The sequence below is a fragment of the Sphaeramia orbicularis genome, chromosome 15, assembly GCF_902148855.1.
Source record: "Sphaeramia orbicularis chromosome 15, fSphaOr1.1, whole genome shotgun sequence".
Classification (NCBI taxonomy): domain Eukaryota; kingdom Metazoa; phylum Chordata; class Actinopteri; order Kurtiformes; family Apogonidae; genus Sphaeramia; species Sphaeramia orbicularis.
In genome coordinates this window covers 39,694,911-39,722,778 of record NC_043971.1, presented here as the reverse complement: position 1 = coordinate 39,722,778, position 27,868 = coordinate 39,694,911, and the positions used below count along the sequence as shown (strand labels likewise).

Genomic DNA, 27,868 nt, shown 5'->3' with positions numbered 1-27,868 from the left:
CAAAGAGAAATGATGTTACTATCTGCCCTAAGGAGAAATGTCTAGCGTACAGTACTGAGCTTCCTACCGTCTGTGTGTCTGATTGAAATGTGTTTTCTATCAAGTGAAAGCGACCTTCTGAAGAGCTTCCTGTTTCCTCAGGAAACCTCCTGTGCGGTAACATGATAAGAAATGTGTGGTTTATCGCTCTGAAAAATAATAGATAAATAAATCCTTCATCTGTAGACCCTTATAACTGAGCCCTCCAGTTGTTCTAACCATTGTAAGACACAATACGATGGTACTGGCAGCATCCCCGAAATAAACAAAAACAACACAACAAATCATCCCTGGCTCAGCTTAACATCCTAAAATCTCTTAATGTAAAATTTCTGAAATAAAACATCTCTGCGACTGACTCTAAAGTTGCCGTCTTGACTGTCTCCTCCGTGCTTCTTTGTTGTATTTCTCCAGCAGTGTCAGCTCCAAGGCCTCCACCAGAAAAGCCAGTACCACGCAGCCTCCCAGAGAGAAGCTGGCAACAATCTTTGAAGCTAAAAATAACAGCAGCGAAATACAGCGAGCTCGGGATAATCAGAACCCACGCCCATATGCAGGCCCGCAAGCCGCCTGCTAAACTGCTGAGTGGCAAAAGGCTGGGATACAATCACACCGGGATCAATATCTGGTACAGGGTAGAGGATGGCTGAGGTGGCTCATATACTGTGCATGAAAAATGTGCCGTCGCACAAAGATACACCCACATACAAAGAATCGTTATCTATAACTAACCAAGAGGGAGGATCTAATGCTGGTACTGATGTCAAAATTAATGGGCAGGAAAATGGATTTATTAGATGGATTTGAGGAACTCTTCAATCAGCTCCACATCTAATTTACACAAACAGTGCTTGGAGAATGATTTTCATTTAATGTTACATTCACTCAGCTAAATATATTCAAAATTGTAATCTCAAAATATATGCACTTAGTGATTGTAACAGAGAACATAAACACTTACTGTTGTTCTATATTTTCCCCTGAAATCAAGTAGGCGAAGCTATCGACTAGATATCTAAAAATAGGCTGCACCCTTTTGGAGTACATAACCATAAATAAGAACGCCTGTGCAGAGGGTGTGTTTTCAAACCTTTAGAGGGTATATGATACTGTCAACAACTAGGTTCTTTAATTAACACACTTTATTGTGTCCAAATAATTAATTTATGGGGTAAAATAAGTTATATCCAATAAAAAAACAACGTGTTCATATCATTTAGCTTCCTTTACTTGATTATCCATTGGGAGTCCCACAAGGCACTATTCATGGACCACTATTTTCATTAAGTATATATGGTAATTCTCCTCAAAAAACTCAAGTAGTGGTTTAATGCAAAGCAGATGTGATCATCTTTTTGCTCTTTTGCACAATATACTGTCCTATATATTTTATTCATGTTTGTACATATTTGTTCTGTGATGTTCCTTGTTAAGGTTAGTGCTAAACTCCTGTTACACATTCAAATTCCAATGTACATCTAAAGCAGTGTTTTTCAACCTTGGGGTCAATTCAAATGGCGTCACCTGAAATTTCTAGTAATTGATAAAAATAACGATACAAAATAAAAAAAAAAAAAACATACTAATAAAAAAGTATATGGTGAGTTGACAGAGACAATCACAACCCATAATAGACATGACAAACTGTGAAGCTGAAACTGAAGCAGTGTGGTACTGTTTATCTGTCAAATGTTCATTGTGGTCAGTTTCAGATTGCTGCAGCTCTTTCAATCATTCATAGTTTGAGTTCTTGTTTGTTCAGTATTAATTGTCAGCTTTGTAAATCCAGCGTGGACTGACTGTACATATCCTGACCAAGGAAAATAAAATTCTCACTTTGTGCAGTAATCTACACCTGGCTTTCTGCCTCCGTCCACAATATATACATTATTATAGACTAAATATCATCTAAAATTAACATTTATTTGCAACATAGTATAGCAAACTATTACATGACCAAAAACAAATGAGTTTTAAACAAAAAAAAGTCTCCGTATTGAAGGTCTGGGTTGCCAGAAATTTGTGATGTTAAAATGGGGGTCATGAGACAGAAAAGGCTGGGAACCACTGGGCTAAATTATAAACGGCATGTTCAAAAGGACACCAATGAAATTGTCAATTTTATTTTTGTTTTTTAACACTTTCATGCATGAGAACTTTAATCAAGATTTTTTTTTTTTTTCCTGAATGTTTTTATTCCTCTTTTGTCATTAAAAAAAACAATGCAATTGAACAAAAAAAAAAAAAAAAAAAAATCATGAACCTGTTTTTCATGGAGTTGCAAAAATATCCACTCAGCTGGACACCATGCTTTTAATTTTGAAGCAAAGAAACATGTATTTACTGATATACTGTGTGAAAACATTTTAATGCAGCTAATCTAATGTTTGTCACATTTTAACATACTTTAATACTAGTTATTACTCACTTTATGGAGATAATATGCAAAAAAAACCCAGCTTTCATGAAAAAAATAATAATAATTACAGTCTAATAACATATCAAGCAATTTTTTACACTTAAAACATGTTACTCGGCAGGTCAGGTTGAGCAAGAACAGCAAATTTACAATTACAGTATGAATTGCAGTGTCTATGATGATTATAAGTGTCCACTGTGTTGGTTGATATGGAACTAAAACAACCAAATTAATGAATATACAAAAGACAGCTGTAGAATAGCTGTCCATGTAGTGACCACTATGCATGAAAAGGGTTAATTATATGTAAATAATTTTTTTGTTATAGAAAAATCATTCATTGCATTTCCTCTTAGTGCTGCTCCATCAAGGTGGTAGACGTCAGCATCAGCCCTACCTGTAATATGAGTCAGACAGGCTGACCTTGAGAGACAGGAAGTGACTGGAGAGGCTGGCAGGGGTAGCGGAGGTAAAAAGATCAGTCAGACAGTTCAGTCAGTGACAGAGTCATCACAGATCACAACTGTTTCAGTCGAAATTGTCAGACTTCCCTGCTAGGTCCGTGAACACAGAGGTTAAATCATCATTGTCTAAGCGTTTCAATCTTCACTATCGCAGTGTTTACTGTCAGCCAGCAGTATAATGAGCCAAGGGCAGAGGGAGCGACTACCAGGAATCATATTTAGTGTTCAACAAATGAAATTAGGAGAGGTCAGATTGTACTATTGGCTTATATGACCTTTAGGTGCATTAGTCTTTTGACATATTTTCCCACTACGGTCTCATTAAAATAATTAGTAGGATGTAAAGATATTGTCTTACATCAACAGGTATGTTGCTATGTGTAACTTTATGGAAACATATAATTATCACATACATGTATCTTCAATTATTGAGAGAATTTAACCCATAAAGACCCAAACAGCAACTGGCGATAAAAAAAAAAAAAAAAAAAAAAAAAAAAAAAAAAAAACATCTACTGATCTATCTGTTTAATACCTGTTAATCCATTGATTTATCAATATGTCCACTTATTAGTGTAAATACAGTTTTGTCATCTTTTCACGGTCATCGGATATGACCCATTTGGAACGTTTCGAGGGTCCGTAGTGAACATGGAATACCGTCAACTTCTACAACATTGATTCATCCACCGTAAAACTGATTGAGTTGGATCAACGAGAGTGGATGGACACATTTTTTTTTTATGTTCACTTATTGATATATTTGTGGAAAAAGTCGTTTTTTCTTCAGTTTTCTCAGTTTCTGATGTAATTCTTCACCATTTTATCAGTGGAGCATACAACTTAGTCTCATTGAAAATTACCTATATAATTATATATATATATATATATACATATACATATACATATATACATATATATATAGGTCAATTTCACTGTTAATACCGGAATAAGTTGAGTTACTTTAAAAATTTAAGTATGTGTAATGAAAACTTCAGTGTATTAAACTTAAATGCTTGATTTGAATGGAAATGCTATTTTAGTACAACACACTAAATGCCAAGTTAATTTCACTTAAATTGTTGCAATGTCAGTTACTTCGATAATCACTAACTTATATCATCAGTGCATTGGACTCATTCTGAGTTACTTATATTAAAATCTTATGCAGAATAAATTGCTTTATGAAATTATTCAACTTAATGTATTCCAGCTTGGCTGGAAGTTAAGCGTAAGATAGCTCCGTGTAATTAATACCAATACAGGAAAAGCTTATTTTACCGAGGTATAAAAGATTTTCAGTAACCTAAATCTATGTAGAGGACAGTAAAGCATTGTTCTTCCTATGGCTCTGACTCATGGTGCTCTCTACAAAAATACAAAACAAACACAAAAAGGCCCATAACACTGCCATACACACATTATATCCAAATTAACACCTAACACCACAACCCCGCTGAACCCCTGCACAGAAAAAGAACACAGTTTTCAACACATGCCCAATACCCACAATGCAATGCGGAGATAAAAAGGTGTGGTCATGACTAAAACTTAGTGATTTAAATCCATTCAACTTAAACTTTTTCGTACTTTCGACTATGTCTACAAATTAGTAGAATATACTTAACATTTTATAGTAATGGAATAAAACTTAAATCATTTAAGTACCTTGTAATTAAAGCATTTTAGTAAATACAAAGTCCGGGCTTACAGTGTTGATGGTTTAATACATGTAAATATTCTCTATTAAACATTAAAAAGTCAAAAAAAAAAAAAAAAGCAAAATCTCATGTAAAGTTAGATCAAAAAAGAGTATTTTAATTATGGAAAATTACCCTATTTTATGAGATGGTTATTTTTAAGTTATTTAACAGTATTTTTTCGGCACCCCCAGCTACCGAATAATACAGTTTTTTACGTTTTTTTTGTATTTTTTTCCAGTGTATGAATGAAAATGATTCACAAAATCGGATTTGTGCTGTTCAAACTGTCTTTAACACATCAAATACAGGTCAGATATGGCCCACATTTGCCTGCAGTCTGAACGTAGCCATAAGACATACTGTAAATCCAGTATATATTCACAATGAAATGACAAAGAAATAGATGGATCCGCTCCAAACTACGAAGCTGAGATTTTCCACCCTCCAGATTCACGACAGTTGTTCCATGAAGCCAAAGTAGAAAACACACAGAACTAGATCATCCAAAAAAAATTGGAACAATAACACCCAATGCTGACAATTTTTTTTTTTTTTTTTTTTTTCTGCTGAGGATTCCTACATTCACATATCACCTAGGAAACTAGAGTTTACTGCCCTGAATTTTTTTTTTTTTTTTTTTTTTTTCTTCACAGCCCACACTCCTCTCAAATGGCAACCAAGCTATAGGCTGCACCATTAGCTGTTGGCTGTAGCCGTGTTGACCTCATAACAGCCTGATATTATTTGCTTAGGTCTGTTAAATGGTTTGCAGCTGTAGGCCAGCTGACAGATTTAATAAGAGAGAGCAAAAGGTTGGCTTTGGGAGAGCCGCTGTGCATTATGGCCTCTTTGGAAGCTTGTCTTATTAAATAACTCGGAAAAAATCAATATGCATTTCTTATAAGCTATGGGATGCATTAAAGCTGGAACTGAATATCGGGTTTTTGACTTAATTTAGATCATGTCATATGTGTTTTTTTTTTTTTTTTGCTAAGAAAACACAAAAAGCCTGTTCTGTTTTTCAGCGTAAAGACTTGACGTACATGGATTACTTGCCGCTAAGTGATAACGATTGGCTCTATCACTGCAACGCAAAGTGTTATAACCTAATTTCCACTTTTACCTCCAAATAAATGAGGATGTCAGAGCGGTTTAGCTAGCAGGTGGCAGCCTCCTCTGGAGAGCTAGAGCTAGGGCAGGTGAATCCCAGAAAAAGGAATTAACTTCTCTTTACGTCTCGTCAGCCGCTACCCCTTCCCTGCCACCGGCTCCAATAAAATAGAGCAACCCTCATCTAATCAAGACAGCTTTAAACCTGAATTCATTATTAAAAGCTCCTGTGAAGTTAGCGGCAGAATTTAACCACTTTGTACTCCATCATCATGTGGACCCGGCTGATAAATTTACACATGAAGGTGGAGGAAGAACAGGAGAGAGGGAGATTATCAGAAAAAAAAAAAAAAAAAACTCTCAGAAAATACCAACTTTCGGTAACACTTTATAATAAGTACACACTTTGAACCAATAGTTAAGCATTAATAAATACTGAATTAATCATTTATAAAGCATATTTCTGACATGTATACTCAATAATATATGGTTTATAAGCACAGTTATAATAGTTTTACTCATCATTAATAAACACATTAGTTAAGCAATAATAAATACTGAATTAATCATTTATAAAGCATATTTCTGACATGAATACTCATTAATATATGGTTTATAAACACAGTTATAAAGGTTTTACTCATCACCAATAAGAACATTAGTTAAGCATTAATAAATACTGAATTAATCATTTATAAAGCATATTTTTGGCATGATTACTCATTAATATATGGTTCATAAGCACAGTTATAATAAGATAAGATAAGATAAGATAAGATAAGATAAGATAAGATATTCCTTTATTGATCCCACAGTGGGGAAATTCACAGTGTTGTCAGCAGAAAACATACACATAAACATACACATACACATAAAACAAACAGTCATATAAATCTGAATAAAAACATGTTTTAAAGGTGTTTAAGAGGAGAGTGCAAATACGGTTTGATATGAATGTAGTGCAAATGGTTATAAATATATATATATAAAAAAATGGTTTTGTCACATAATGGTTTTACTCATCATTAATAAGCTCATCTACAATGTGCTTAATGATTGTATTTTCATACTTTATAAATTATGGATTCAGCATTTAAACATGTAATATTGCATCACTTACAAACCATTTATGACACACATTTATGATTGCACATACACTATTCAGACATGTACTAATGGTTAGTGAATATGTTAATAGGTATTTATACTAACTCACACATTTATTTTCCAATAGATGTCTTATAAACAGTTATTAATACAGGAATCCATTATTTCAGGTAGTTATAAAGCACTTATTACTCATTAATTAAATATATGGTGTGAGCTCATCTAAAGTGTGCACTATCTATGTCATATAAAGCATTTACAAATGAGATTTAAAGGTTGGCAATGCCTAAAAACTCACAACAGTTTCAGTTATTCTACCACAGGAACGACACAGCACATGGGATTATCAAACAAACTGCATTAAAATAAACTCAACACATGATTCAGGGCGTTTAAAACCTTTATTAATGAGCATTCATGTCAAAAATCTGCTTTATAAATAATGAATTCAGTATTTATTAATGCTTAAACTAATGATTCATAGTGTGTACTTATTATAAAGTGTTACCCAACTTTCTACTTTCTTTCACTCATCAGAAAGGAAATACACTGTGAGAAGACGATGAGGGAACACCTCATTCTGCGCTCCGCCTTCATCCGCTGACAGGAGTATGCCTGTATGCAGAATTTGCTCAGCGTGGGATAATTTGTCAAAGGGCCATCTTCAATTATTTACACTTTCCTCTACATATTGAACATGTTTCTCTTTCTTATCATTAATATTTCATCCGTCTTCCCCACTGCAAGACAGTTCATCAGAATGAATCAAAGTGACGTTAGGCTTTATTCACACGCCATCTGAGTCCAAATTAAAACTCTAATCGAGACATCAGCTGACAGGATTTTGATGCGTTTAGTTTGTGGTCAAGGCAGAGTCTCTCCTCCACGAGTGATTTAGAGATAACTGACTGGTGTGTTTTGTATATTAAAGAAGGTTCGGGTGAAAAACAACTCATGGAATTACATATTTCACATCACTGAAAGAATAAGACGTAAGAAAATAGGAAAATACATTAACAGACGTGTCAGTTAGGAGTTCGACGCTACCTTTCAGCTGAAAACAGGTTAATTTTCTTCTAAAAAAAAACAGAAATTCAGAGCTATACAAACAAAAATGCAATTTGTCTCACTTGTAAAAGGTTTATATTAAATTAAACTTTTGTTTATCTCTCCTGTAACGTCCCTTTTGCCACTGATTTCCGTCCTCAATCAATCAATCAATTACATTTGTTTATATAAAGTCACATCGAAACAAAAGTTATCTCATGACACTTTACAATTAGAGCCACTCTTAACCCTTTATAGGCCAAATTTTCAACCTTAATGTGCTAGTCTCCCTCCTCTTGCCATAAAACATCTGAGCAGCACTTGCTAGAAAGTAAACACGTAATAAAACCACTGTTATAAAGGCTTAAACTGATAAAAAATCACTCATATTTACAGCTTCAACATTTCTATAAAATCTCTCTGAATCACTGTATAGTGTTAGAAAAACCAACATACTGTACTTCTTCACCTCACTGAGGCATATGATGGGCCCCATATTTAATGTCTATGGAAATGACCAAAAATAGTCACTTAAACCAATTTAGGACCAAACACTTGGTGACTGTGGTGAGGAAAAAATAGAATATTCACACTTTTGAGTTGATTATCCATGCGATAGATAGATAGATAGATAGATAGATAGATAGATAGATAGATAGATAGATAGATAGATAGATAGATAGATAGATAGATAGATACAGCACGACAGAATAGAATAGAAGAGAAGTAAATTAGAAGAAAATAAGAATAGAATAGAAAAGAAGAGAAGAGAAGAAAATTAGAATAGAATAGAAGAGAATTAGAAGAGAAGAGAAGAGAAGAGAAGAGAAGAGAAGAGAAGAGAAGAGAAGAGAAGAGAAGAGAAGAGAAGAGAAGAGAAGAGAATAAGAATAGAACAGAACAGAACAGAACAAAACAGAACAGAACAGAACAGAATAGAATAGAATAGAATAGAAGAAAATAAGAATAGAATAGAATAGAATAGAATAGAATAGAATAGAACAGAACAGAACAGAATAGAATAGAATAGAATAGAATAGAATAGAATAGAATAGAATAGAAGAAAATAAGAATAGAATAGAACAGAACAGAATAGAATAGAATAGAATAGAATAGAAGAAAATAAGAATAGAATAGAACAGAACAGAATAGAATAGAATAGAATAGAATAGAAGAAAATAAGAATAGAATAGAACAGAATAGAATAGAATAGAATAGAGGAAAATAAGACTAGAATAGAACAGAACAGAATAGAATAGACACAACAGAATAGAATAGAATAGAATAGAACCCATATTTTGTCAGTAGTAGTTTTATCACAAATGTAAACATCCACCACACACTGAAATGTGTCTTCTGCCTTGAACCCATCATCAGATCATACATCACACACACACTGCGTCATACTAGGAGCAGTGGGCTCACCATGTCAGGCACCCGGGGGAGTAAATGGTTGGGGGGGTTAAGTGCCCCCTTGGCCCTTATATGTGTATTTAGCAGAATCTGAAACGGTTGGTAGGGAAACATCGTTGATTTTGCATGCTTAAGGTAACTGCAGGCATAGTTTCATGTTGTGGAGGCTGATATAGAGACAAAATTATGCAGATCTAGTCATAAATAAATAAAATAAGTGCCTTTAAATGACGTTAGAATGCTCTGCTTCTTCTTCTATGTTTATTACAACCACATGTAATGTAGTGTACACGCCACCTTCTGACAAAATTCTGCAGCATGTTTTATTTACTCCAAACATCTGATGGAAAACGCCCCAAATTCACAAGATCTTTTTGTTCTTTTTAAACAACATTAAGCTTCGGTTGTTCATTGAGAGTTCTCTGCTTTTCATTTATGTTGTGGTTTAATCAACTGTTTTCGAGAATAGCCTAAAGGGTGTTGTGGAAGTTTGCTCTGGGATAATTGGAGTCCAGCTTAGAGACTTGTGCTTTTGCGATCAAAACAAGCAGACTCGGAAAGAAACAAAAAAAAAAAAAAAAAAAAAAAAAAAAAAGGAGTGATCAGCCAATCTGACTGAGGTTTTGTCCAGTGAATTCGCTGCAACGCCCTCAGGCTGGTGGTTTAAAGTGCCCCTCAGGAGAACAAACCGCTCCTCTAAGTCTTTTCATTCATTCTGCTTTCAGGCTTCTACACGCTGCAGTCATTTTAAATAACCATTACATCCTTTCTAAATGTGTTCAGTTTGACTCTCTGCTTATTTATTTATGACTTTAAAGTTGCTTGTCATGCCCTTGTATGTTGATCTGCTACCATGCTAGTTTTGTAGCGCGTGCGGACTTGGAATTGCTCTTTTTTAGATCAATAAACTTGTCTGAATGAATCTGAATGAACACCACTGATATCAACAATCGCAGTGTTTATATATCATTAGTTCGTCAGCACTTTTACATATTACTTGCCCTGAAGCTGTAAACATCTCTTAGATCGTTTCAGCTGGAACAGAGTAATCAGATTTGCACAAGAAGTCAAAGGTGATTTTTGAAAAAGGATAATGAACACAATTTCCAATATTATAGACAAAGAAATCTCTATGTGCTCAGAGGTCTGTATTCTAGGTCTTATTCTAGAAACTTTAGCCCTCAGAACTAATGAAAGTAGGCTGGTGAACGTCTGTCGAATGCACAGGTGTCAAACATGCGGCCCGGGGTCCAAATTTGGCCCGCCAAAGGTTCCATTCTGGCCCACGGGTTGAAAGGGATTTAGAAATTCTTAAAACTTGGTTTGATGTCAATAGATTGTCACTTAACATTAAAAAAACCTAAATTTATGGTTTTTGGGAATCGAAAAGAAATTGATGGGGATATTACATTAAAATATGCGATGCTGAAATTGAAAGAGTGTTTGATACAAAATTTTAGGGGTTGTTATTGATCACAAATTAACATGGAAACCACATATTAGATATATAAAAGGAAAGATTGCAAAATCAATGGCAATCTCGTATAAGTCCAGAAATCTACTCAACCATGTGGCACTACATATAATTTACTGTTCACTTATACTCCCTTATATTGTGTGTATATTGTGGACATATAAAACAACTGTAAATACTAAAGTCCTCCTACAAAAACGTATTATTAACCCTTTCATGCACAAATTATGAGAACCTTAGTCAAGATTTTTTTTCTTCAGTGTTTAGCCATGAAAAAACAATGTGATCGAATTTTTTTTTTTTTTCCTATGGAGTTACAAAAATATCCATGCATTTAATTTTTGAAGTAAAGAAACATGTGTTTAAAACCCAATATCAGAAAGTGATATGAAAACAATGAAATAAAAACATTTTTAATGCTGCTAATCTGATGTCTTCTCACGTTTTAACATATTCTAATGCTAGTAATTACTCACTTCATGGAGATAATATGCAAAAAAAAAAAACTTCTTGTCTAACAAATAACAACTGATTTACACTCAAACATGTCACTGCAGATCAGGTTTATTAAGAACAGTAAAGTTACAGTAATGATCTGAATTACAGTGTATGGGATGATGCATAAGCGTCCACTGTGTTGGCTGATATGGAACTAAAACAACAAAACCCATGAATATACAAGAGAACAGCTGGAGAAGAACTGTCCATTGGAGTGGACAGTGCATGAAAGGGTTAATAAGGCCTGTTACTATGAACATACTAATGAATTGTTTATGAAATCCCATATTATGAAATTTAATGATTGGTTTACTATAAAATAAGGCAAATAATGTATAAAGCCAAATTAAAGTTACTCCCCATCTGTGTACAAAGGTTCTTCTCAACACAAGTCTAAATATGATTTGCGAGATATTTGTAAATTTGTTGTACAAAAAACTAGAAAAGAGATTAAAAGAAGATGTATATCTGTTGTTGGAGTTAAACTATGGAATGAGTCCAGCATGGATTTAAGAATGTGTAGCCCATTTTTGAAAATTAAAAAAATGGTACGTAAGGCAATTTTTGAAGGATACAATTGTTAAGATCTAACAAGTAATAGGTAAATTATTTATTTTTGAGTCTACATTAAATTACCATTAATTTGGTGGCTAAGTTTTCTATTTTTCTGGTTTATTTTCACCTTTTCATGTTTTGCTTGTTTGTTTGCTTGGATACACTGTTTTGTTTTTTTTTTTCTTTTTCCTATATTGAATGCTGGGTAGCTGAATTTGTTCTGTAGGACAGGCATTAATATAAGCATCCTGCTTCTGCCTGGGCCTTTTCAGTCATTAACCTGTTGGTAATGTTTGTAATGTTGGAAGTGCTGTTGTTGACCACTGGTTATTATGTGATGATTGAGTAAAGAATTTCATCATCATCATCAAAGTGCAAAAATTAACCTGAACAGTCCGGGCTGTCAAAATCATTTTGATTCAGGTTCCACATACAGACCAGTTGTGATCTAAAGTAAAAATAACAACACAATAACCCATAAATACTGACACCTACTAATTTTCTTTGTGAAAAATTATGTGGAAAAAAATTAAGTGAAAAAAAGAAGATTACACTGTGAAAATATTTACATTTACAAAACTATTTTTTTCATAATAAAATGCAAATAAATACATAAATATAAACAAAGATGAACAACCTGAAATGTGCAATTTGAACAATATTCTGCCTGTTACTAAATGTTTGGTGCATTTATGATTCATGGATCCACTGTGATCTGTAGTGGTGTTAATAATAAGAGATGGAATATTGTAGAAATTGTTGTTGGGTCGCATTCAGTTCCTACTGAGAACTGATAGAAGTCACATTTAATTTTTAGTACGAATGAGACCACATAAAAAATCGGATTTCACAAAAAAAATCTGAATTGTGCATTAAGACCTGCTGTGTGAACGTAGCCCCATACATGGAAAAGTGTTGATTGTCCATCGCTGAATTCATGGGTTGCTGAACTCTCATCCTGCATAACTATTGAAAGGCTCACGTACACAATTAAACAGAAAACTAATATCTTCTACAAGATATGGAATTCTTTTCTCAAATTCTTAGAATCAAGGCCTGATATCTCATCATCATAACTTACAAAGTGAGACCATACCCCCTTTTTTTTTTTTTTATAATGTTTAATTATGTATCAGATACACAACAATGGATGTTGACAAGTATTCGAGTCGGTATTAGTTATATTGTCTGTCAATTATTATTTTGTTGTTTACTTTTTTTATTATTGAACAATGAACAATTAAACAATATGTATACATAATAATATTACACCAAAGTAGGATTTAAAAAAAAAAAAAAAAAAAAAAAATAGTCATACTTCACACAATATTTTACATTTCCAATATATAGATACAAATGTGGGTCAAATTAAAAAAAAAAAAAAAAAAAATCTAAATAAATTAACCCTTTCATGTATTAATTATGAGAAGCTTAATCAAGATTTTTTTTCCTTGGTGTTTTTAATTACTCTTTAGGCATGAAAAAAACAAATAAACAATGCCATTGAATTTTTTCATGAACGTATTTTTCATGGCGTTACAAAAATATCCACTCAGCTGGACACCATGTGTTTAATTTTAGAAGCAAAGAAACATGTATTTACTGATATACTGCATAAAAACTAGGAAATAAAAACATTAATACTGCTAATCTGATGGTTTCTCACATTTTAACATACCTGCATGGAGATAATTTGCGAAAAAAAAAAAAAAAAAAACCTTTTTGTTAAAAAAAAAAAAAAAAAAAAAAACATTTTTAATGCAGCTTATCTAATGTTTTGTCACATTTTAACATACTTTAATAGTAGTTATTACTCACTTTATGGAGATAATATGCAAAAACCCCCAGCTTTTTGTAAAAAAAAAAACAAAAAAAAAACCTATTAATTACAGTCCAATAACAATTTGAATTTTTTTTTACACTCAAACATGTTTCTGCAGATCAGGTTTATCTAGAACAGCAAATTTACAGTAATGGTGTGAATTACAGTGTATGGGATGATGCATAAGTGTCCACTGTGTTGGCTGATATGGAAATAAACCAACAAAATCCATAAATATACAAGAGAACGACACTTTTGAACAGCTGTCCACTGTAGTGACCACTATGCATGAAAGGGTTAAAGAACTTCAGGTATATAAATAGAAATTATACAAATTAAATAAGCTTTTATACTTGACATAATCTCCTTGTTTTACTCGCTTTAGAATTCATAATGTACTTCAAATTACCTAAATAACAGGGAAAAAAGTGCTTTAAAAACAATAATGTTAGGACGCTGGTGTGCAAATTTAGTGCAATGAATTTCAGTGGTGGTCTTGGTGGGGGGGTAGGGGGGGGGTGGCTTGTGGTTCTGGGGACCCACACAATGTTACCAATTCATGTCAGGAAAGACATGTAGTGTGTTAAAACTTTAATAAGGACATGTGTTTATAAAAAAAAAAAAAAAAAAAAAAAAAAAAAAAGAAGTCAAAGGTGGGTCGTATACATAGAGTTCATGAAGACAAACTGAAACAATCATACGGTCATGTATATACAGTGAGCGTGTGCATGCATACGCACACACACACACACACACGCGTTCATCGAAAACCCCCGTAGAGACTTGTTACTAAGCAGCTCACAGCGAACTAATCCAAGTGTAAAGATTGTGAACTCTACAATCTGGTTTAAAACCTAAAATCTGATTTAAAACCTAAAATCTCTCCCCATGAGATGATTAGTGCAGCACAAACATGTACTGATGCCCTCGGCGTTAGCCAGCGGTGATGAAAGCCATAGTTTAAGGGTTAATTTGCTTGTGTTTGCTGCACGGTGGTTTAACTGGAAGTCCACGCAATTCCATCATCATTTCGAAACATATACTGAGACACTTCTCCAGGATTGAACAGCACATGGATCGGCTTATAAAGCACAAATACACAATGGGTTCATCTTCTGTTTTCTGCTTTTACTCAATAAAAGCCATACTGACTGTTTACAGTGTTTACATGTACTGGGATATTGGTTATGCACCTTCTACTCAATAACTGCACATACTTCATACTGTTATCTCTGACAGTCTTTGCACATTTAACCCATAAAGACCCAAACATCCACTGTCGACCAAAACCATCTACTGATCTAAACTGTTTAACCCTTTCATGCACAGTGGTCACTCCAGTGGACAGTCATTCTCCAGCTGTTCTCTTGTATATTCACGGGTTTTGTTGGTTTAGTTCCAGATCAGCCACAGTGGACACTTATACACCATCCCATAATATACTGACATTCAGACCATTACTGTCACTTTGCTGTTCTTGATAAAACTAATCTGCACTAACATGTTTAAGTGTAAACCTCTTGTGTTTTTTGTTAGACACAAAGGTTTTTTTTGCATGTTATCTTCATGAAATGACTAATAACTAGCATTAGAATATGTTCAAATGTGAGAAAACATCAGATCAGCAGCATTAAAAATGTTTTTATTTTATTGTTTTCATATCACTTTCTTACGGAAGAGGATGAGGGCCACTGGAAAATAAAAAAGGTGTAATATTTTATTATTATTATTATTATTATTATTATTATTATTATTATTATTATGAGAAAAAAGTCAGAATTCTGACTTTAATCTCAGAATTCTGACTTTTTTTTTTTAGTGTTTTCCAGATTTCTGACTTTAATCTCAAGAATTCTGACTTTTTTTTTTTTTTTTTTTAGTTTTCAGAAAGTCAGAATTCTGAGATTAAAGTCAGAATTCTGACTTCTTCTTTTTTTTCAGAATTCTGACTTTAAACTCAGAATTCTGTTTTGTTTTTTTGTTTTTTTTTCAGAATTCTGACTTTAATCTCAGAATTCTTATTAATCTCAGAATTCTGAATTCTCAGAATTCTGACGTTAATCTCAGAATCCTAATTTTTTTTCTCCGAATTCTGACTTTTTTTCTCAGAATTCCAACTTTAACTTAAGAATTCTGACTTTTTTTCTCCTCATATTAATAATAAGAAATACATATTGGACCTTACTTTATTCTATCTTTTTCCAGTGGCCCTAATTCTCTTCTGTACTTTCTGATATTGGGTTTTACACACACATTTCTTTACTTCAAAAATTAAATGCATGGACATTTTTGTAACTCCATGAAAAAAAAAAATAAAAAAAAAAATCACATTGTTTTTTTTCATGCCTGAGGGGGAATAAAAACACTCAAGAAAAAAATCTTGCCAAAGGTTCTCATAAATCATGCATGACAGGGTTAATACCCTTTAATCCACTAATTCTATTAATACATATAAATAATTGTTGTAAAATGCATCTTCTCATCTTTTCATGGTCATCAGATATGACCCATCTGGACGTTCAGAGGCTCTGTAGTTACCGTGGAAACACCATCATCTTCTACAGCATTGATTCACCACTAAAACCCATGAAGTCGGATAAATGACAGTGGATGGACACACTTGGTTTATGTTCAGTTAAGGATAGATTTTAATGAAAAATAAAGTTTTCTTCAATTTTCTCTGTTTTTGATATAATAATCCTCAACTTTTATCTGAGCTTTTGTGAACATTTACATAATCACTAAATTAAATACAGAAAAATACCTGATTTTCACTGGAAAAAATGCAAAATACAGAGGATAATATTCTAATAAATGGTGATAAGTCACTAAAAGGGGTCATATTTTGGTTTTTGATCAGTTCATGATAGATTTGCAGAAGAAGTCACTTTTTCTTCTGTTTCCTCTTATTTTGATGTGATAATCCTCAACTTTAATCTGAACTTTTATGGACATTTACATGATTAGTACATTAAATAAAGGAAAATACCTGCTTTTCACTGAAAAAACACAAAATACAGAAGTTAATATGAAAATAAATGGTGACAAATCACATAAGGAAGGTTGAATACAGAGAAAGATTCATTTCGGAAATGACACAAAAGTAACACTTAGTCATTATGGGTTAACATAATATGTATCTGACAGTTTGCACGATTGTTCAGATATTGCATATTTATGTAAATGCATATTTTTCTCTTAGTATTAGTAGTTTATATTTTCTATATTTTATGCTCATTCTCTTTTGTATGACATTCTTAACCCAATAACGCCAAACGTATCATATTTGATGCATGAGTTTTGAAGCCCTCTACATGATCAGTGTGATATTTTTTCTCTTGAAAACCTGACGTATACAATTAGATACATGCAATACACGGATAAGAGTCTGATTTTGACCAACTTTATATGTAAAGTGTCACGAGATAACTTTTGTTGTGATTTGGTGCTATATAAATAACATTTGATTTGATTTGATTTAATTTGATTTGATTTGATAATCCACCAGGGGGGAGGAATTTGTTCACCAGAGGCCTTTCTAGGGACACGACAAGACTGTCATTAATGAGGAAGGACGCAGAACTTTGCCAATTTTGAAAAGGAATTACTGATTTGTTAGACATATTTGTATTATATTACGTTTTTGTTTGTTCAAAAATAATCATATGTGAGCATTGAGACCTGATGTATCAAATATGATACAAAACTGAAACTTATACAAGGAAACTGATATTTGAAAAAAAAAAAAAAAAAAAAAAAAAAATGGGGGTTGTTCAGAAGGACCAATAAAGGCTCCGGTTTCAAAGAACTGGAATTTTCTGTCAGTCATTTAATGGTTCAGGCATTACAGGGTTAAATTCTACTTTGTTTTGTTTGTTTTAATTTCCTAGTTAATTATTCTATTTCTTTTTTTTTTTTTTTCATCTTAAATTCTCTTTCAATGTGGACAGCAAAGTAAGATTTTCATTCTACAGGAAAACTGGTTTCTTTACTGTTCACATGACAGTAAAACACTTGCACAATGCTCACTCGGTGGATCCCAAAATGGTAGTTTCCGTTGGATTTTGGTTAAATTTTCAATCAACTGAAACTAAAATCATCCCACAACAACAACAACAACAACAACAACAACAAAAAACCTGACATTTGTACCCAGTGAAATAGTCCCAATGAAAAATGTACTATGTAACATATACCCTACATGTCTTAAGACAGTTTGTATTGAGATAAATGTGTTCATTTTACCCCCAGTGTCCTCTACTGGGACCTGTTAAGACAGTGATCGTCTTGCTTTACTGTGACACTTTTCTTTTATCTAACTGCATTTGCGTTCGGTACCCTCAAAGCATCACTTTTGCCAAATGTACAGAAAAGTTTTGTTAAAGTGTCTGACTCAGCATTCGATGGCATAAACAGTCAGAAAAGATGCATCTGTACTGCAGAGACGCTAGCTGTTGGCAAAACAGCAGCGATAAGTACCGCTTTATTGTGTGTGATTGTCACATCAGCAGTGTTAATATAAGCATAAACTGTTTTCTCGGGCCTCTTCAAAGCACCGTTAAGGGATTTCGGAAACATAGCAGAGAGGAAACGTTCTCTTAAACATGTCAACTATCTATGATTTAATGAAAAACAAGCTGCCGTGGACTACGTATCAAAAACAGTCCTTCAGCAGTTGCTTTGGGAGCTAAGTGTGTGTGACTGATAGGTGGGCTAATATCATTCTGTTGCTTCCACAGTCATGGCGAGATGGGCCGGGCTGTTAATCTGGATTTAGGTTTCAGGGCCACTGTCTGACTGAAACCTAATCCCACTGAGTAGCTCATCACAGAGACAAAGACGTGTGATGGAAACAGAGCATCTTCTCGAGCTTGAACATGACCATCATGGAAAGAACCAGACATCATAAGACTGACTCTGACCATCACAGATTTAGCCTGTTTTCCATTATTACACAGGTGTCAAACATGCGGCCCGGGGGCTAAATCCGGCCAGCCAAAGGGTCCAGTCCGGCCCTTGAGATGAATTTATGAAATGTAAAAATTACACAAAGATATTAACAATCCTTTGAGTTCAGGTTCCACAGTCAGATCAATTCAATCTCAAGTGGGTCAGACCAGTAAAATACTATCATAATAACATATAAATAATGAAAACTCTAAACCTTTCCCTTTGTAAATGTAAATATTTTCATGTATTTACACTAAAACAAAGTATAATTTGACCAAAAAAATGTAAATAACCTGAAAAATATGAACAACCTGAAATGTCTTAATAAGATTCGGTCTGTTATTACATGTTTTGTGTATTTGTAGATCCACTGTGGTCTATAAATTATAATGTACATGTGTAAATGATAAACTGAGGCAGAATATTGTTAAAATTACACTTATTTTTTCAGTTTGTTCATGTTATTCGCATCTTTTGAAATGATAGTTTGCAGATGTAAACCTTTTCATACTGTAAATCAACTTTTTTTGCTTGCTTGCTTGCACTTCAGATCAAAATTAGCTGAATGTGGCCCCTGAACTAAAATGAGTTTGACACCCCTGCATTATTATGTGGGACAGATCATAAAAACAAACCATTTATTGTAATATTATCCTCCTAATTTAGCATTTTTTCAATGTAAATCCTGGATTTTAGCATATTTAATTCACAGATCATGCAGATCACTGGTGTCAAACACGCAGCCTGGGGGCCAAATCCAGCCCGCCAAAGGGTCCAGTTTGGCCCTTGGGATGAATTTGTGAAATGCAAACATTACACTGAAGATATTAACAGTCAATGATGTTAAAATCCTTTTAATTCAGGTTCCACATACTGACAAATATACTCTCAAGTGGGTAAATCCAATAAAATACTATTGTAGTAACTTATGAATAATCACAACCGCAAATTTTCTCGTTGTTTTAGTGTAAAAAAAAAAGTCAAATTACATGAAAATGTTTACATCGACAAACTTCCCTTTTTTTAAAAAAATGTGAATAACTCGAATAAATATGAACAATCTGAAATGTCTTAAGATAAGTAAGAGCAATGTTACCAATATTCTACCTGTTAGTAAGTATTTTGTGTTTTTGTAATTGTAAAGTAAGTTGTAATGCACGTGTAAATGATAAACTGAGGCAGAGCATTGGTAAAATTGCACCTGTTTTTCTTAAGACATTTCAAGTTGTCCATGTTATTCAGATTTTTAAGGAAACTTTATCAATGTAAACACTGACATAATTTAATGTTATATTATATAATCGTCCTTATTTAGCATTATTTTCAGTGTAAATCCTGTATTTTCCTATATTTATTTCACTGATCATGTAGATGTTCATAAGAGCTCAGATTAAAGTTGAAGAATATTATATCAGAAACAGAGAAAGCTGAAGCAAAAGTGACTTTTTCCAGCAAAGATATCGACAACTAAATGTAAAAACAAGTGTCTCCATCCACTGTCACTGATCCAACTCCATGGGTTTTACCGGGGAATTAATGTTGTAGAAGATGACGGTGTTTCCACGGTAACTACGGCGCCTCTGAATGTCCAAATGGGTCATATCTGATGACCATGAAAAGATGACAAACTGTATTTTACACCAATTATTGACATATTGATAGGATTAATGGATTAACAGGTATTAAACAGTTTAGATCAGTAGATGTTTTTTTTATCACCAGTTGCTGTTTGGGTCTTTATGGGTTAAATTCTCTCAATAATTGAAGATACATGTATGTGTCGTTTCCCCAATTGAATTTTTCCCTATATTTAACCTTTCTTAAGTGATTTATCACCATTTATTGTAACATTATCCTCCTTATTTAGCATTTTTTCAGTGTTAATCCTGTATTTTCCTATATTTAATTCACTGACCATGTAGATGTTCATTAAATCTCAGAGTAAAGTTGAAGAATATTATATCAGAAACAGAGAAAGCTGAAGAAAAAGTACTTTTTCGGCAAATATATCAATAACTGAATGTAAAAACAAGTGTCTCCATCCACTGTCATTGATCCAGCTCCATGGTTTTTACTGGTGAATTAATGTTGTAGAAGATGACGGTGTTTCCACGGTAACTATGGAGCCTCTGAACATCCAAATGGGTCATATCTCATCACAGAGACAAAGACGTGTGATGGAAACAGAGCATCTTCTCAAACTTGAACCTGACCATCATGGAAAGAACCAGATATCATAAGACTGACTCTGACCATCACAGATTTAGCCTGTTTTCTATTATTATGTGGGACAGATCATAAAAACAAACACCAGCCCAAGCCTATTCATAAATAAATAAACCTTTCTAGGGAATTACTCATTACTATATTGAGTCATCTGGACTTATTTTAAACCACATTAATAATTCTGTCTTTATTTTCCTCTGAATGCTCATGTCCCATTTTAAATAAAGAGTTTTAATTTTAGATTCCTATTCATGCTGACTATATTATATCTGTCAGGGGATTACAGACGAAATAGCTTCTTGGCTAAGTATAAGAAATGTATAGAATGTGTCTTAATGAAAATATCTTTGTTAATTAAGCCAAGAAAAACAATGTGTAAATACACAGATCCACATGTTTATCTATATTTTCTGTTAAATCAGTCCGGACATTAACCCATAAAGACCCAGTGCTACTTTTGTGGCAATTCCCAAATGATTTTTTCTCTATTTTTACCTTTCTTAACTGATTTATCAGCAGGTTTTTTTTTTTAGATTATTCTCTGTATTTTGCATTTTTTCATGTAAATCATGTGTTTTCCTATAATTAATTTACAGATCATGTAGATGTTCATGAAAACTCAGAGTAAATTTACAGTTAGCTATATCAAAACAGAGAAAAATGAACAAAAAGTGACTTTTCCAGCAAAGATAAGGAACTTGCCAATCTAATGTCTTGTGGGTATTCTATCTGTTATGAGCTTAACCCATAAAGACTCAGTGCTATTTTTGTGTCAGTTCCCCAAATAAATTTTTCTCTATATTTTACCTTTCTTAAGTGATTTATCACTATTTATTGATATTTTAACCTCCTTATTTAGCATTTTTTCAGGGTAAATCCTGTATTTTCCTATATTTAATTCACTGACCGTGTAGATGTTCATAAGAGCTCAGATTATAGATGTGGAATATTATATCAGAAACAGAGAAAGCTGAAGAAAAAGGGACTTTTTCAGCAAAGATATCGAAAACTGAATGTAAAAACAAGTGTCTCCATCCACTGTCATTGATCTAACACCATTGGTTTTACTGGTGAATTAATGTTGTAGAAGATGACAGTGTTTCCACGGTAACTACAAAGCCTCTGAACGTCCAAATGGGTCATATCTGATGACCGTAAAAAGATGACAAACTGCATTTTAAACAATAGGTATTAAACAGTTTAGATCAGTAGAAGGTTTGTGTCACCGGTGGTTGTTTGGGTTTCTATGGGTTAAACCACTTATTAACCCTTTCATGCATGAATTATGAGAACATTAATCAAGATTTTTTTTTTTCCCTTTGGGCATTAAAAAAACAATGCGATTAAATTTTCCTCTTTTTTTTTTTTTATGAAGCTATTTTTCATGGAGTTGCAAAAATGTCCACCAAGCTGGACACCATGTGTTTAATTTTTCAACTATGAAATAAAAACATTAAATGCTGTTGATTTGATGTTTCTACACATTTTAACATACACTACAAACAAAAAGTTATGGATATTTTTTTAATTTTTGGGCTATTTTTTTTCATTTGGGATTCTTGCACAACGCTTTTTACATTTTTGTGTGTGAATTAAATTGAAACATTTTTTTTTAAATGACCAGACATAGTTTTATTTACACATGGCAAAAATGACCAAAAAAATGCAAAAAAAAAAAAAGAAAAAAAAAAAAAAAAAGAAAAAAAAGAAAAGAAAAGAAAAGAAAAAAGAAATATCCTTAACTTTTTGTTTGTAGTGTACTCTAATACTAGTCATTACTCACTTCACGGCCATAATATGCCAGAAAAAAAACAAAAAAAACTTTATGTTGTTAATTACAGTCTAATAATAATAACAAGGAATTGATTTACACTCGAACATGTTAGATCAGGTTTATCAAGAACAGCAAAGTTACAGTAATGTTATCAGTTACAGTGTATGGGATGGTGCATAAGCTTCCAATGTGTTGGCTGATATGAAACTAAAACAACAAAATCCATGAATATACAAGAGAACAGCTGTAGAATAACTGTCCACTGTAGTGACCACTATGCATGGAAGGGTTAATGAGGATAAGAGGTGACAACAAAAAGTTGGAAAAAAACAACAGGCTGCACCACATCCCAATATGAGATATTATATTCCATTCATGTCCATCTTAATTTTGAGACCCACAAAGATGGGGACAGCATCAGTAAGAGCTCACAGATGGCCGCTATACTTAAATTAATAGAATTCTATTAGAGTCTGAGTTCCGGCCAACACAAGCAATTCAGTAATACTGCATAACACATTGATACATAATGGATAGTTAATGTGAAAATGATGGCCTTTTCAAATGAAAGCAGCATGTGGGTTGGAGAATAGAAGGAGTGGGAGGGTAAAGAGTGTTTAGGATTATCGAACTGGTTTGCTATTCTGTGGCGGCAGAACTTTCCTGGCTGAGCTGACGAAGGAGTGACATTTTCCCTGGGATATCTATCAAAGAGGCTTAATGGCTTTCATGAGCAGTTACTGGAGAAATGGCATTCTTTTTTTTTATGCCTAATTAATAAAAGAATGGACAATGATAAATTGCTCCCATTTTTCTCTTGGTAATAAAATGATACAAATTTCCCCCTATGTTTCTAATTATCACAGGGAACACTCCCTGGTCCCTGGAGTAATATGGGGACATTTTCATTATCATGCGCACAAAAGAAGCAGACACACCTATGCAGTCCAACAGACAGAAGCCACAGCAGGTGCAACGAAGCGATTTTGTTGATCAATTATTAAATGTAGGGCTGCTGGTCTCATCATGTGAATCACACAATCCAGCATCCTTTACATCAGCGTCAATTCATTCATAACATACAATAAATTCATCATTCTAATGAAGTTATTGCGTGAAATCATCATCAGTAATGTGACCATAATTGTAAAGGTACATGATTCTGCCAGATGTGATTAACAACAAAGTGCCTCCTTCTGAATCACCTGCTTCACCTGATTTTCTTCAAAGCCTCTGCTGACCCGACAGCTTTCTGCACTGCAGACATGAAAAAAATAAAAATAAACAAGGTGGCAAGCCTGTTATTTACCCACTCGTATCACTCTGGCCATGTCGGCCCGTGGATCAGAGGCATGGAGGGAAGTCCAGCAGATATGTGACACCATTTTGAGATCAGAGAGATTTATCATGGAGGAAGCTGGTGTCTGTGTGTGTGCATTGATTGTTGCAAGAAATCCCCTTGCAGCACAAATCGATACTATACATGCAAGCAGCATGACTGGAGTCAAGGACAGAGGTGGTAAAAACTGAAGCAGAAGAATCAGCATTCATTAGATTTTACATGGAAGTCTTTCTAACACAAACACCACTGCTTCAACACGTAGGTGCATCATGAGTGTTACAATTAGCTTATATTCTTTATATTTACCTTTTAAAATGCACCCTTTTCTTCAAGTTCCATGAACTGTAAGGCTAGAATGCAAACACTTTATGTGTCTTGGCTGAAATGTAACTTAAACCTATAAACTGGTCACCTGGAGGTACATTTTGGACATCTTTTTCACATATTCTGCAACATTCACAGTCATTTCCACCAAACTTATCCAATGCAATTCTTCACTCCTGTTGAGCCTAAACATAGGTTCCATTTGGGTCTTTTTCTGACTGCAACCCACACCACTGCTCTACAGCACAGACTATTAGAGTTCTTTCAGAAATCAAGCCATATTTCCAGTCATCCCTCAGATTCAGCTCAAGCCAAATCACCTCTAGTAACCATACAGAACACTGAAAAAAAAAACAGTCATATCATTCATATCTTTATAAACTAAAATATCCAAGTAAATATCTGTGATAAAACAACTCAAAATCTTGCTAACAGCCTTTTACTCAAGTCCACACTTTATTTTCAGCCTAAAGTTATTACTTTCCGCATGCACCTCCATTTTGCACCAATTCCGCGTTGCACGTTCCACAAGGAAGTCCCACAGTTCTTTACTCCAACTCCAGCACTGTTACAGTTTCAATCCATTCACAGCTCAATGATTGATAATTGAACTCTCCAATGGTTCAAATAGCCTTACAGTCCTAAATCAATGCAATTGATCGCTCTTATGCAATTCTTGGCCTACATTAGCGTCAAACAAACCATTACAAAAACAGACTGTCATATGTGACAGTTAGTTCAACAAGACCCCAAAGTTTTCTGAAATAAACCTCATTTGTAATCCGTCATGAGGTCAAATCAGGCCCAAAGGCCGAACGTCAACCAGCTCATCACAACTCGCCGCCAAAGTTATACGTTTCGTCCGATTTTCAAGCCAAAAGCATATAGATTGAGGCGACTTACGTGTTTTGCGGTGGCTGTGAGTGCGCGTGGTAAGCGTGGTGGAGACTGTCTCAGTTGTAGTTTGTTCCGGGGTCCACATCTGTGTAGAGTCATGGAGTACCGTTGGATTAGACGGCGAAGGTGTAGAAGTTCCCGCTCCAATTGTGAAGATGGTCCTGGGCGCCACGGTGGTTGTAGTAAAACCAGCGGGTCCACGTCCGTTACGATTCCCGGGATTTCGAGGGGTTACTTGGTTACCGAAGGCTCCTCCTCCCCCTCTGGCGTTTACAGCCGTGGTGGTAGCGCTGAAACGAGTTCTACCTTTTGCCACGGTTACAGCTCTAGCTGTGGGGTTTCCTCCATCAACTGTAGTAATAGTTGTGGTAGTAGTAGTAGTAGTATCAGGGCTTTTGGGAATCCCACTTGGCTTAGAAAGGAATATAGGATCCTGGCCTATTCGATTAGCATCCACCAGGTCCGTTGGCACGTAATCCCGTACTGTCCCAACGACAATCCACTTGAGCAGCATCAGGCTCAATCCAAGGCCGATGAAACCGATAAGCAAGGGGACCACACACAGCCATGTCTGCTGGCGAGGCCAAAACGCACAGCGAAGGGGGCCCTGATCCTGAGCCTGTCCCTCGCCACGGCCCCCAGAAGCACCTGCAGCCTCGGGTTCCTCCAGGATCACTGCCCCGGATACAGCTGCCCCAGAACACTCGCTCATCCTTCCCTGCCGTCCTTTATGGCTCATTGGGGGTTAACCCTGTGATTGGCATCGGTAGCACATGGCAGAAACGTTCCAGACAATGCCGGACATTGAGAAAAGACAAGGGGGGGAAACGGTGAAGAAATGGAATAAAAAAAACAAAAAAAAAGGAGCCCACAGAAGCTTGTTAATATGTACACAAATATATAATCCGAGGATAAAGAGGTGGGGAGGGGTGCAGAATGTACATGCAGACACCCAATCACAAACACGCTTGCAAGCACACACACACTCAAAGACACCCAGTGAGAAATGGGAGAGCTAGCGTAGACGGATAATCAACCGATTAGTCCGTGTTTAGTCCTGCACAGCTCCCGATGTCCAACTGGAGCAACAGTAAACTTCAAGTCGAAAGGGAAAACCAGAGGAGAGGAAGAAGCCTCTACTAACAGCGAGAAAGAAGGACAAAGAGAGAGACGGGAGGGAGAGATGGGTGGGAAGGAACAGCTTTACATTTGTGCATGTGAAGAATCGGTCGCATCAGTGTTCAGATGGCATTGCAGCAAAAAAAAAAAAGACAATCCACAGCTACTTTTACTCAGCATGCATATTTGTCCCCCTTCCTTGTACAAATCCACGATGGGACAGTGGGATAGTCTGACTAGGGGGAGGGGGGGGAGTGAAACTTGAAGGGTGGGTCTTGTTGCTTCCCCCACCCTGTGCAGGACCTGAAATTTTTCCCCCCCAAAAAAAGAAACAAGCAAATGTTGCACGATGCAGCCCCCTTCCAACAGCTTTAGCCGAGTCAGCGTCCCTCAGCTTCTCCCCAAAATCTTTCGTAACTGAGAGCGAGCGCGAAAGATCTGTGGTTTAATGCGTCTGTCGAACACTCTCCAAGGATTGATTATCCACTATCTTTTGTCGCCCCTTTTGCTTTTCAATCAGCTCTTGAGATATTTCTCTCGTGCCACTTTGAGTCCTTCGCTTTCCCGTTGATATATGCGCTCTTAATTCCAGTGAGGCTAAAAATATACCAGTAGATTCCAATGCATTTTCCAGGATCGAGTCAAAAAAAAAAAAAAAAAAGCAACACTTCAGGCAAAAGATGAGAAAGAGGGAGAGGGTTAAGAAAGAGATAAAAAAAAAGAAAGAAAGAAAGAATGAGGGGTGTTGTCGCGCAGTGGTATCACAGGGCGGATAAATCTGCAACTGTGACGCGTGATCCTGCTCCTTCTCCAGCCGGCTGTGGATCAGATTTCCCCCCAGTCTGTCCGCTCAGCGCCCTGCTGTCTCAGTATACTGTCCGTTAATACTGCAGCAAGCGCTCACAAAAGCTTCTCCTCTTGTATTTGCAGGAAACATTCCACCACAGATGGATGAAGCATGAGGGCATAAGAGGGAGAAGAGGAAGAAGGAGTGGATGAGAAGGATTTGATGCAGAAAGTGATAGAAAGAGACACAAGCATCAAAACAAACAGGAGGCTGAGATGTTTGGATACGTCCAACTGTTTTTTTTGGGTTTTTTTTTGTATTTTGCTGTCAGATTTCTTTTCAGAGTTCTTCTTCTTCTTCCTCAGTCTGCCCAAACCAAAAGAAAGCCTCCTGCTCTTTCAGGTCAGCCTGTGATTTGCTGGCTGGGTTGCCGGGATCCTCTGCTCGTCCCTTTTTTTTTTTTTTTCTCTTCTTCCAGGATGCTTCTCTTGGAGATGATTAGAGATGGATGCCCCGCACCGGGATGAGAACTTCCAATCGCAGCAGCAGCAGAGGCTCCCTCAACCCCCCCCGTGGGGTTAGCAACATCCGACGAATGCAGCTGCCTTTAACGTGCGGCGATTGTAACGCAGACGCACACATATACAGCTGCCTCCCTGAGCTGCCGCTGCTGAGAGACAGAGAACGAATAAGAGAGGGGGGAAAAATGCAGGCAGAGTGTGCACACGGGCGAGCGAGGGAGGAGAGAGAGGGAGAGAGAGAGAGCGTGAGAGAGAGAGCGAAGGAGGGAGGGAGGGA

The 27,868-nt window shown here is 35.2% G+C and overlaps 1 protein-coding gene across 1 annotated transcript; it reads right to left on the bottom strand.

The window, feature by feature from the left end:
- Positions 1 to 399: 399 nt before the first annotated feature.
- LOC115433891 (pro-neuregulin-3, membrane-bound isoform-like) lies at positions 400 to 27,624 on the bottom strand. The gene is made up of 2 exons (XM_030155448.1): positions 25,171 to 27,624; positions 400 to 533 (listed from the first exon to the last, which is right to left on the bottom strand). The coding sequence occupies exons 1-2, from the start codon at positions 25,901 to 25,903 to the stop codon at positions 400 to 402; spliced, it is 867 nt and encodes a 288-aa protein (XP_030011308.1). The 5' UTR covers positions 25,904 to 27,624.
- Positions 27,625 to 27,868: the final 244 nt, after the last annotated feature.

Coding starts and splice junctions, on each gene's coding strand:
- LOC115433891 (XM_030155448.1), bottom strand. CDS start 25,903: ATGAGCCATAAAGGACGGCAGGGAAGGATGAGCGAGTGTTCTGGGGCA. Junction 534..25,170: donor TCACAGCCACCGCAAAACAC/GTAAGTCGCCTC, acceptor TGTTATTTTTAG/CTTCAAAGATTGTTGCCAGC.